We start from the raw sequence: 12242 nt of genomic DNA on the forward strand, positions 1-12242 counted from the left end.
CAGCCCTAACTCTTGGATTTCATTATATTAGGATTAGAGGACCTCTTATAATGGTTATATAAGTTTTCAGGTCATCCAACTGACTAGCTCTTGTTATTGACTAGGTTTGTGTCACTTTCCCAAAAGCCCTAGTGAATTCGCAGTACTTAGTTTGGGTCATTTTTTGCCAGGGCACGCACATGGAAATCAGTCATTGATATTTCCAACCCCAAAGTTAACTAATGCACCTTAGCTTGGTTTGCAAACCTTTAAAGAAGATCCCAGTGTATTCAATCCTTAGAACAATGTCAACATTCACTGAAGCAACAGAAGCCAGAAAGTCTGAATTGTCTGAAAACTACCGTGCCATAATTGACAAAATCAACCAACTAAACCCTAAAGTTAACCTTGTAGCGGTGTCTAAAATTAAGCCATCTTCAGATATAAAGGCGCTTTATGATGCTGGTGTGCGTCATTTTGGAGAAAATTACGTGCAAGAATTGATTGCCAAGTCGCAGGAATTACCCAAGGATATCAAATGGCATTTCATTGGTGGTTTGCAATCAGGTAAGGCCAAGGACTTGGCCAAGCATGTTGAAAGTTTATACGCGGTAGAAACAATTGATTCTTTAAAAAAGTGTAAACAGTTGGACAACACTAGAGAAAAAGTGGGTGGTTCTGAAATCAAAGTTTTCCTTCAAATCAATACATCCTGTGAAGAACAAAAGTCAGGATACAACAGCGAAGTTTTGGATGACCTTGAAGAAACTGTCAAGTATTTACTTTCTGATGAATGTAAGAAGTTGAAGTTGATTGGGTTAATGACCATTGGCTCCTTTCTGGAATCCACCTCGGAATCAGGTGAAAATCAAGATTTCAAGAAGTTGGTTGAAGTGAAGGAGATCCTTGATAAGAAGTATCAATTGGATCTTGAGTTGAGTATGGGTATGAGTAATGATTTCGAACAAGCTATCAAACAAGGAAGTACTAGTGTCAGAGTTGGAAGCTCGATCTTTGGAGCCAGACCACCTAGAAATGCTGCCTAAACCTTTATCATATAGAAATTGTTTCATAGTTAAATTTCAAATACAAAAAAAAAAGAGGAACTATATATAAAGTCTAGCCAGGTTTACTTCTTAGATTTGAAAATCTTCTTTAATCCTGATCTTTTCTTGCCCTTATCTCTACTATCTCTGCTGCTACTGTTCATGCTATCACTTCTTGATACTTCAGAACTAGAGGTAATACTAGGAGCTTGATTTGATGATGTACTGGTAGACACATCTTCTCTTGGGAAAACCTTAGTGACTTCTGCATGAGCATTACTGTCAATAGTTGAATATTGTAAATCACCTTCTGAGTTCTTTGTGGAGATTATTTCATCAGTTGAGTCCTTGATTTTATCCAATGCTTCCTTACTTCCAATAACAATAGGTTCAGTACTAATATCTTCCACCTTATCATCTACTACAGCTGGAACCGGAACTGGAACAGTGTCTGGAAGTTGTTCGATTTCCTTGGTCTTCTCTTCTACACGGGAAGCAGCTTGAGTAATATTGGCTTGAGCTGATGTCAGATATCCTCCCTTGGGTGTATCAATCTTTTCAATTGCAGCGTCAGTGTCACTAGGGGCAGCAAGACCCAAAGTATTTTCAACGGTAAAACCTTCCCAGCCTACATCATTAATCATGACGATATTTGGCTTTTCCTTGTCTTTATAATATTCAAGTCTTAATTTAAGATCGTTACTGCCGAAATCGTTTTGCCATTCAATATCACTCTTGAACAAATCAGACAATCTGTACAAGGTATAACTCAAAATCAAAAATCCGTGTTCAGTAGTAAACATCAACAACATAAGCTTAAGGAAAGAAGATACATTGACACTAGCATTCTTCAAAGCCAATTGTCCGAGTGTTTTTGGTGGCTGGGTGCCATGACGATAAAAGGCAGTAACCACTGGGGAAATGACAGAAGCAACCCAGGTTAAAAAGAACAAGGACTTGTTCCATGGGTGGATAGAATCAGATCTGCTAGGTAAAGGTGGCTTGAAATACTTAGCATTGGCTAGTTTGAATTGGTCAACTCTGAAAATAATCAAATTGAAAATAAGACAAACTAAAGGAGCCAAGGGCCACACGGGACCAAACATGATAAGATACCCATACTGCAAAATAAGAGATCTGAAATCGTCATTGACATCATACACAGGACGTTTTAACGATGAACGAATGTTATGTAACCAAACAGCTTCAGTTGGTTCGTCCTTGGGTTCAAACTTTTCCTTCTTAAGCAACTTAGTCTCAACTAAATCTGTAAGTTTAGCAAGAATCAATGGAAGGAAATACTTGAGAATGAATTGAATAACTTGGTTGGTGACAATAAAGTAAAAGAATTGGGCATTCAATCTGTTTTGGTTCATCTTGAAATCTTCTTGCTTCTTCAACATAATCAAATATTTGTAATAAAATCTGTCCTTGGTAACATAAGTACTAATTGTCGATTTAATGTCTCCCAAATGTGGTTGAATCAAGTGAGCAAATGGCAAATAAATAAATGAGGTAATGATAAGTGGAACATAACTAGTCAAGAAGTTCAACACAAAAGTCTTAATCAATACTGAGTTATTACGACTGTATGAATTATCATGATTTTCCCACTTAATGACTTGGGCAATAACCAAATTGTAAACAATAGTCAAAATAGGAACAAACACACTAATCAAAATTGTAGGCAACAAAGTCAATAAAGATTTGCCTGGACCGTCATAAACATCAGTCAAAAAGATTTCAATCACAAAACAACTCAACTGGTAACTAACCAAAACTGCAGTAAATCCAAGGGCAATTGGAACAAAAGCCAATTGCTTGAGGAATAAAACATAACGTCTGCTCTCTTGAGGAGCTGGATCATTTTTAGGTTCATGTCTTGAGTTTAATTCCGCCAATTCGGAATAATGTTCTTCAACCAAATGACAATTTTGAACACCCCAAAAATTGACTAAAAAGGATTGTTTTCTATTCCAAAATGTGATAAACAAAGTACCCCAGAGCAAATTAACCAAAGTATATGCCAACAGGTAAGTTTTCTTCACTTTGAAGTAAGACACAAGTCCAATCACAGAGAGGGAAACCAACCAAAGCATATAAAACTTAAAATACTCAAAATAAAGGGCAATTTTAATACCATACTGGTTCTTGATTCTATTGGTTGTCAAAACTGGCAGCTCAGTAAAACTTGATTTTAAATCTTCAATTAAGGTTGAATCGTCGAATGCTGAAGTTATTGGGACAATATCATTGACAAACTTCCATTCACCAGCATTGGGAGTAATTCCACAACCGCCAATTGATTTACGTGTTCTCAAATACTTGTTGATTACCCTTAATCGGGCGCTGTACACGTCATCCTTGGCAGTAACTCCAAATTCAAAACTCTTAACCAAGTCCTTTTCAATCTCGTCAATACATTTACTGGATAAAAGTTTGATAAAGACAAGTAAGTGAGAAGCATCACCAGGACGAATTTGTGCTGCAAAGCCATCGGCGTACAAGGTTTCAACCAATTTGGTTAATTGCGCTTTAGCCGCCGATGTAGGAATCCCATTCTCTTGGGGATAATCGATTGATAAGTAGAAATCAGGATTGAGTTCCTGAATTGCCAAAGTCATAGTCGTTGCAAGTACCTAAAAAAGGGGGTAAAGAGTTTAACGGTGAAATAACGAGAACTTATATTGTTAACCCTGGTGTGACAATGTATGGTAGTGACTAGCTGTGTGGTATATGCAGGTTGGGAAAAAAATGATGGGAAATTTCCCAATTGGGGCGACGGACTTAACAATAAAATTTCATATTCGTTTCACAAGAGCTGACATGTGGGAAATTAGGTGTTCTACATGAATGAGAGTTCTGGGCTTCTAGAACACATGAAAATCTGTTTAGTTGAAATTGGACGTTGCACCTAGTGATATGGGGAGAGACTGAATCACTTTGGCTATATTACCCCACAGGAAGACTATGACCCCCGTTAATATATAAGAAATTCTACAACCCAACCAAATTTGATTGGTATGCATGTGTCTGTTGTATTGGTTGCCATGTCAATCTTTTAAGTAGTAGTTTCTATCCGTATTTAAATTTTTGGTGCAAACTGATACTTTAAAATTTGTTGCAAATTGTGCACTAAAATTGCAGTCCCTCCATTTGAGAAACACTGACTGTGGTGCGATGAAAAACACTATACACTGTTATATCATGTAACTATTTTTCCTTTCTGCCTCGTGTCCGTGTTATACCACTATAATAAACCCGCAGAGGCAATTCAATAAAGTATTAAAGAAAGTTTAAGAGAGCTTTCCCGTCAAATGTCCGTATACACCCCAAGCACGTGATTGGTGGCGAGACGTTGTTTTAAAAATGTATGATCAATCCCTTTTGTGTTATGCAAGGAGTCATACTTTTTTCTTTTTTGTGTCTGGTGCGCATATAAATAGAGGAGAAGTTTGCTGGCGTTAATTTTTTACTACAATGTTCTTTTCCTTCTCTTACACAGCTGATATACTAACCTTATACAATCATGTATAACTTTTAGACCAGAGTTGATTCGAAAGTGATAACTAGACTTCTTGCAGATCCAACTTACCGTTCCTTGAAGATTCCATGTCCCGGTAGATCCCCCCCACACGCCACTTCCTTATATACAAATATACAGATAATTTAGCGACCGTAATGACAGCTACAGCTAGATGTCCCACATTGACCCAAGAGCTTCCCACTACATGTTAGACTACATAATTTATAGGCGCTACTTTAAATAATATTGTCCCGAAATCCATTTCCCCGATATTCGATGTTAAGTGTTTTTTTTGCTTTATTTTGCAAGCTTTATAATCCCCGTCGGAATTTCTATACGAATGATTTCTTTTTGTCCTTTGAAGTTTGGCTCCATATTTGTCCCTATCAAATCCGCACACCCCTTTCCTTATGAGATGATTTTTTACAACCAAAACCCCATGAATAACTACAGTACTTACAATGTATTTCTAGTGTATGTTACAGAGAAGATCAATATTGAAAATGTCCCCTATAGGTAGGTATTTTTTATAGGTGTTTCCCCAGTCCTTTGATTCCTTTGACCACATCCCATATTTTTTTTGAAATTTTAATTCTTTGCATGATCCACATGAACGATTTTAATTCAATTAATCCACCGTATTATCCTAATTTTTACTATCAATGTTTCCACATGATTCCTTATGTTTTTTGTTTGGTTTTTTTTACTTTTTTTGAACAGAGAGTTGTGATCCCACCATAGATTCAATTTCCAGTTGTTTTTTTAGTATTTTTTTATTTCTTCTTCAGCTTTGGAAAAAAAAGAAAGAATGGAAAAAAAGTGTTTATTAAAAAAAGCGATAGAGGTGATTTCTTCCTTATGTGTATGTCCCTCGTATCTTAAAATTACATGGCAATAGTGGGTAAGTATCTTTTTATTTTTGTCCCCCTTTTTTATAGGTTTTTTTGTCCCATTTTTTGACGATTAAGGTTTTGTGGAGTATGCGGAAGTCTAGTATCATTTAGTTCTGGTCTAAAAGTTTGTACGTGCTTGTATAGATAGATATGTATATTAAATTTTAATTTTAACAAATAGAATATATTTAACAAAAAGATCATAAATTTACAAACATTCACCAATCGACATAATCTCTTCCGACTGGTCTGAACACTCTAATTCTACCACTCTTGAATTCACCAATCTTGTAATTTTCCTTTTTGATTTGACCAGATCCATCTCTTTCAAACACTTTGAATTTGTCCTTCTTAGAATCATACTCGTAAATAATTGCCGAGTAAATGTTTTCGGGACCATCTCCCAAGGTAATTGATTTACCACCCATAATACCTTTGTGAGTAGTAAACTTGCCGTTCTTGACCCAAAGAATATCACCTGCTCTGATATCATCAAGTTTGGATACATTGGAATTGTTAAAGTTCTTGTAAACGGTAACACCATAGCTCTTGTTACCAATGACTGGGATTAACAGCTTATTGGCATTGACGTCGTCAAAAACCTGATTAACTAAATCATCATTTATCTTGGTACCTAAAAACTGAGAAGCTCTGCTGACAATAGCACCACCAAATTGTTTATGATACCTGTCAAGCAAGTCTTTACGAATGATTGGAACCGGTTTCACAAAATAGTTAACCAAAAGAATTGTGCCTTTTGGATCTTGAGTCTCAAATGCTAGTTCAAATACCAATTGTGATAAATCATAAAACAAAATATAGTAATCCTTGTACTCGATAGTCCGTTTCCCACGCTTTGCAACAGTATTAGAATCAATTTCGAAAATCAATTCCAGACCAATTTTAGAAGAAAGACAATCAGGTAATTCTCCGCGAACCCACCAATTTGAACTGGATTGAAGATTAGCAAGCTCATTTTCAATTTGTTGATGACAAGCCTCAGCCTGTGTTTGACCTAAATCTGTATTGGACCCCTTCAATGCTCTATTGCGCGAAGAATCTAATGATGATCTGGCATCCAATCCACTTGGGGCCTTTGCAAGTTGAGGGATTGCTTCGGTATTTGCTCTTCTAGGAACTGGTGGAATTATTGGTGGGATATTGCTTGGAGGGGGAACAGGTGGAACACCGAGTGTTTGAGAACGTAATGGTTGATCGTGAGGATGTGCTACTTCAGTTAATGAAGCATTTCCCTCTTCATCGGAACTAGATGAATCTTCGTCTTCATATGCAAAATCACCAGTTGGGGGAACTGGAGGAGCTGCTCCTGGTATTGGAGGTGCTGCTCCTGGAACTGGTGGTGCTGCTCCTGGAACTGGTGGTGCTGCTCCTGGAACTGGTGGTGCTGCTGCTGGTATTGGTGGGATACCTACTGGGATTGGTGGTGGTGCAGCTCTTTCTGCAACTGGAACTGGTGGTGGGGGTGGTCTTTCTGAACTTGGAACCGGTGGTGGAAGAGCTCTCTCAGGAACCGGAATCGGAACTGGTGGTGGTGGGGGTCTTTCCAGAACTGGGACCGGTGGTGGTACTGATGTGGTTGGAAATGGCGGAACAGAATCAGGTTGCGTCTTATCCTCTAATGTTTCACGGGATTCAAGCTCTTCAGCATCTACATCGGTAGCATCTATACTCTTTGCTGGGCTAGGTGGACGCACAATTGTAGCTTCATTTGGTTTTGATATATCAGACAAATCAATATCAGCATCATATCCAGTTCCTTCAGTTTCCATTGCTGTATGTTTATGCAATTTGAAAGCTTTGTCTTGTTGGTCTTCTTCAATTCCACTATCTGAAACATTTACTTTTTCAGGAAGTTCCTGGTTTTCCAATTCATTTGCGGTGATTACTTCATTTTCGGCTTCGGAAGGGGATGGTTCATCATCCTCAGCCATAGATGAAGTTTCTTGAGGGAAGGCACGTTCAGGCTCAGGTGGTGGATGGACAGCTGGAACTACAGGAGGAACTTGAGGTTGTTCTTCTGTTTTAGGGGGTTCTTGAATTTTGGTCTTCTTCTTCTGTTTAGGAGCAGCAGCTTCAGGAGCAGGAGCGCCAAATGGAGTTGGCATTCCCATCATACCAAACATATTTCTACCTCCAGAAATCTTGGCCATTCTTTCTACCAATCTTCTACGTTTAAGTTCTTCATCATCTTCTTCCTCTTCCTCTTCTTCTTCTTCTTCATCGTCATCTTCATCTTGTTCCTGCTCTTTTTCTTGTTCTTCACTTTGCTCATCTTCCTCTTCCTGTTCCTTTACAATGTCTTGTTGTTCCACGTGATCAATATGTTCTTCAATTTCTTGTTGTTCGTTCCTATGAATCAGTTCAGTTATCGAATGACGTTTTGTAACCGACTCACCGGTTCCATGTGTCGACAAAGGAGCTGGTTGAGTAGATATTTCACTTTCACCACTCTGTTGCTCCTTCAATTGCTTAGCCTTTTCTCTGTCTTCAGCCTGTTTCTTCTTTCTTTCTTCCTTCTTTTTCAAAGCAGCGGCCTCTCGTTCAGCTTCTTCTTGTTGCTTCTTCTGGAGCAAAGCAATACGCTCCTTCAAAGTAAGTTTTGGACCCTCCTCTTCAGCTTCTTCTTCTTCATGTTCATCTGCTTTGACTACTTCACCCTTGGTCTTATCATCGTGAATGGCGTGATGGACCAAAAGCGATTCGTCTCGAGGTTCAACCTTTGGCACATAGTGAGAAGTGTTTGTAGCTATGAATTGCTTCTTGATACTATATGGATCAGGCTGTTTCGATGCCTGGGGCATTGGAATTGATGATGAACCAGATAAACTAGCTTTTCTTTGGGCAACCGGAGAAATCGGCTCAACCGTTGGCAGCAGTGCTTCAGGTTCAACAGGTTTAGCAATGTCAACTTTCAATGGTTCAGCTGCCTTCACAGGTCTATTGGAGATGGGTACTTCTGGAATTGGTAACAATTCCACAAAGTTCTTGGGAAACATTCCACTTTTGCCATCATATTCCCCAGTGTACCATTCATCATTCTCAATGGTGGTGACGGTTATGATCTGGCCAACATCAAATGGTAAATCATCCTCATAATCTGATTTATAATCAAAGATTGCCTTGACTTTGAATGGAACGCTGTGTGACATGTCTGTCTGGTTTCAATTGAAATCTAAGTTTGAACTGTGTCAAATGGATCGGCAAAAATGAGGGAGAAATGAAATAAGGGGAAACCTGGAATTTTTCCCTTGACCTCCGCGCGCAGTTCGCCGTCGTGTTTACTTTCTATTGTTTTTTATAGGGGAAATTTTCTACAACTAATTCCTCAGAAACCAAGGAAAGAGATTCTTTAATGTCTGTAAATGCAGTCAATTCGAAGTTTATAGCGTCGTCATCATCTACAGTTCAAGTGACTGAGAAAGTTCTAGCGTCTTGTAGACCAGCAAAATTGTTTGATTACCATCAAGGTGCTACAATCTCTTCACTTGATTTCGATGACTCTGGGCAATACTTGATTTCTTCGGGAATTGACAAATCTATTCAACTATACGACTGTCATAAAGGTGTACATAAGGGAGATATACAATCTCAGAAATATGGCGCGCATTCTGCTAGGTTTACCCATTCGGATTTAAATTGTTTGTACGCATCAACACCAACCGAACCACAGGAAAATGAGCATGCCATAAGATACCTTTCGCTATCAAATAATCAATACTTACGATATTTCAAAGGTCACAAACGACAAGTTAGTTCAATTGAAGTGAACCCGATTCATGACACATTTATAAGTTCGAGTTTTGACGGAACTGTAAAATTATGGGACTTGAAAAGTTCATCTCCAACAGGAAATATTGAAGTTGGACAAAATTCCGTGGTTGGATTTGACCCGCAAGGTGTTGTTTTTGCAATTGGGAAATATCCTGGTGCTGAATCTTCAACGGGAATATTGAGCATCTATGATTTAAAAAGCTTCGACAAGGGACCATTTTTACAAGTGGAAATACCAACTTTACAAGGACAACTTTGGAATAGCATAGAATTTTCCAACAATGGGAAACATATATTAATTTCAACCGATTCATGCCAACATTATATTGTTGACTCGTTCCTGGGTCATGTACAAGCAATAATTCAATTAGCCAGCCCAACTCCTAATAAGTGGATGTCGTTTAAGTATCCATACACTGGATGTTGCACTTTCTCACCGTGTGGGAAATTTGTTCTCGCAGGTAGTCCTAAGTCTGTTGTCCACATTTTTGATATCAGCAATTTGAAATCTGCTAAAGGTGCACCAACGGATCCAGTAATACTCACCAATTCGATTACTAAGTTGAATAGTACGACCGGGATTCCAAAAATCTTAGCGTTCAATCCAAAGTTGTTGACTTTTGCAACAGCAGATACAACCGTGACTCTTTGGCTGCCAAGTGGGTAAACGAAATGCGCGCGAACTTGCGAATCAAAAAAATTAATTGTAACAATATTTTATAGTATATAGATAGGCATAATAACATAAATGAGTAATAGCTACTTGAAACTCTTCTTGAATAGGAGATGTACAGCGAAAACAACAGCAGTTAAGCTAATTGCTCCAACCAAAACATTTAGTGCGGACCCTAAAAGTATCAGTAAGCTGAGCTTTGCCAACTATAGTCCCAAGTACAAGGACGCAACTGATTTCTATAAACGTCAGAAAACTCATATAAACATGCTTCCAAGCAAACCAAGAGACATAAAAGGGGTTGATGCTGCAATATATTACCCGGGCTTTAAATTTTCCAGGACATGCAGGCCTATAGTGAACACAGAGTTCATGTCACTTCATTTCTTTCCTTCCCAACATTTCGTGTCCTTATTCAGGAAATCCAACGTTGCATTCATATATGCAACTCGGAAATTGGCCGATTATAACAATGCTCAGCTCGCATCTGCTGCATCCCAATATAAGGGAAAGTATAGAAATGAAGACTTTTTCTCAAAAAAGGGACTGCTTATGGAAACTGCATTTGGAAGAACTTCGATCAGGAAGATGATTAGAAAAATATACGTTCAGGCGACTCAAGAAAAGAAAATTGTCAATAGTCAAGATATAGATAGGTTGGCAGGAACATATTTATTCAATGTATACAAGGTTCCTGTGAATGCCGTTCAAAGACAAGCTTTTAAAAATGGAATCACAAAAGCAATAGATGCGATTCTTACTAATAGAGTGCTTTGGTCTGAATTGGACAAGAATAGTCGAGAAAGTTTTAACTTTAAACTTGTGAAACCAAATATAACGAAAGAAGTGAGTTTTACAAATGTCTTCCGTCCAGAAAATGAACCAATAAGACCCATCAAGCTTCCTTTCTACAAACCAGGTATGCTTAAGTCAGACTCCCGTCCAAAATACAGAAGATGAAGCTAATTGATTTTGTAAGTTTATAAATGACTCCATTGGGGATATTCTGTTTCAAACTTGTAACTATTCTTGTCGTCCGCAAGAGAATAGCTTAGTGCATGGAGCCATATTATGGGGTTCACTGCCTTGTCCACATTGAAGAGCTTTCGGTTACAAGTGGTGCACCTCTGCTCGGAATTTTTATCCTCATCAACCTTCTTAGCTTGTCTATTCTTTAGTATCTGCAAAGCTTCTTTGATAGTGTTGTCATTGTCCCAGTTGATGGCTTCCAAAAGATCTACAATCTCGTCATCAGTTCGGGAGTATTTGTCTAGCTGATGCAATTGTTCAAACTTGGGATATTTTCTAAACAATTGTTGGTACAATTCAAGTTCTAGTTGATTCTTGGCTTTAATTATTTCATTCGAACTTTCTGATTCAGGATTATATAAAAAGTCATTAGCAATTGGATATCCCAAGTTCCGAAGATGGATACGAATCTGGTGAAATTTGCCTGTTATAGGTTTACATAGAACAATACTTTGGTCTAGATCGTCATTGTATGATAAACGCGTAAATATTGTTGTTGAATTGGCTTGTAGTTGATGCAGATTTGGTGGCTGCAAGTATCCTCCGTTTACGTTAACCAGAAATACGGGACAATTGAAAACATATTCACCTTCGGGAAATTTGCCCTTCACTCTTGCAAGATATTTTTTTTCAGTACTGGTCTTTTTTTCTTGAATAAGCTTCAGCATTTTGCATGTTGCCTCTTTAGATTTCGCTAGAATTAGCACACCTGAAGTTACCTTGTCTAATCTATGACATGGCCAAATAGAATCTGTACCTAGTTGCTCCTTTAAAATTTCAACAACACTATTGTACATATAACTACCTGTTGCATGAGTCGGAATTCCTGCTGGTTTATTCACCACAACCAAATCTGAATCTTGATAAATGATTGCAATGCCTATGGACTCATGTACCCAAGGTACGCTGGGCTCATGCTTGTGTTTTTGGTGATAGATGACGTCTTTTCCATCGACTTGTCTCAGTTGAAGTAAATCCCACCCTTTAATTTCTGTAGGGCCACCTGCTCGGCCAACATTGCTGAGGATATAGAGGTGATTATTCTTGATATCACTGACGATATCCTCTTCTCTCTCCCCAAAGTCTGTTTGAAAAATTTTGGTCAATGTCCTTCCACACCATCGGAGTTTAACTGGAGTCTTATAAGTTAGATAGTACGGTTTTACTTTTCTTAAACCATTTTCAATTACATATTTTGTCATACCCCACCACTAGTGAATAAAAAGTGCAGATAAATGAATAATTTTTTATTTTTTTTTTACATGAGAATTTGTTTAAATTTAGTGAAGAAATATGGCAAATGT

The 12242-nt window shown here is 38.0% G+C and overlaps 5 protein-coding genes across 5 annotated transcripts; 2 read left to right on the forward strand and 3 right to left on the reverse strand. All coding sequences in view use genetic code 12, as the record gives it.

Moving 5' to 3' along the window:
- Nucleotides 1-284: 284 nt before the first annotated feature.
- SPAPADRAFT_133045 (uncharacterized protein) lies at nt 285-1025 on the forward strand (the record flags this gene model as incomplete). The annotated part of the gene is made up of 1 exon (XM_007372559.1): nt 285-1025. The coding sequence occupies one exon, from the start codon at nt 285-287 to the stop codon at nt 1023-1025; it is 741 nt and encodes a 246-aa protein (XP_007372621.1).
- Nucleotides 1026-1108: 83 nt separating this feature from the next.
- IST2 (Ist2p) lies at nt 1109-3649 on the reverse strand (the record flags this gene model as incomplete). Its single annotated transcript, XM_007372560.1, has 1 exon — nt 1109-3649. One exon carries the CDS (start codon nt 3647-3649, stop codon nt 1109-1111), a length of 2541 nt encoding a protein of 846 aa, XP_007372622.1.
- A 1935-nt stretch (nt 3650-5584) lies between these two features.
- On the reverse strand, nt 5585-7239 carry BBC1 (Bbc1p; the record flags this gene model as incomplete). The annotated part of the gene is made up of 1 exon (XM_007372561.1): nt 5585-7239. A coding segment is annotated over one exon (1511 nt), but the record flags the coding sequence as incomplete, so codon positions are not given.
- Nucleotides 7240-8817: 1578 nt separating this feature from the next.
- Nucleotides 8818-9903, forward strand: SWD2 (WD-repeat containing protein; the record flags this gene model as incomplete). Its single annotated transcript, XM_007372562.1, has 1 exon — nt 8818-9903. The coding sequence occupies one exon, from the start codon at nt 8818-8820 to the stop codon at nt 9901-9903; it is 1086 nt and encodes a 361-aa protein (XP_007372624.1).
- Nucleotides 9904-10889: 986 nt separating this feature from the next.
- SPAPADRAFT_48240 (uncharacterized protein) lies at nt 10890-12140 on the reverse strand (the record flags this gene model as incomplete). The annotated part of the gene is made up of 1 exon (XM_007372563.1): nt 10890-12140. One exon carries the CDS (start codon nt 12138-12140, stop codon nt 10890-10892), a length of 1251 nt encoding a protein of 416 aa, XP_007372625.1.
- Between the last annotated feature and the right edge of the window lie 102 nt (nt 12141-12242).

Source organism: Spathaspora passalidarum, assembly GCF_000223485.1.
Source record: "Spathaspora passalidarum NRRL Y-27907 unplaced genomic scaffold SPAPAscaffold_1, whole genome shotgun sequence".
Classification (NCBI taxonomy): domain Eukaryota; kingdom Fungi; phylum Ascomycota; class Pichiomycetes; order Serinales; family Debaryomycetaceae; genus Spathaspora; species Spathaspora passalidarum.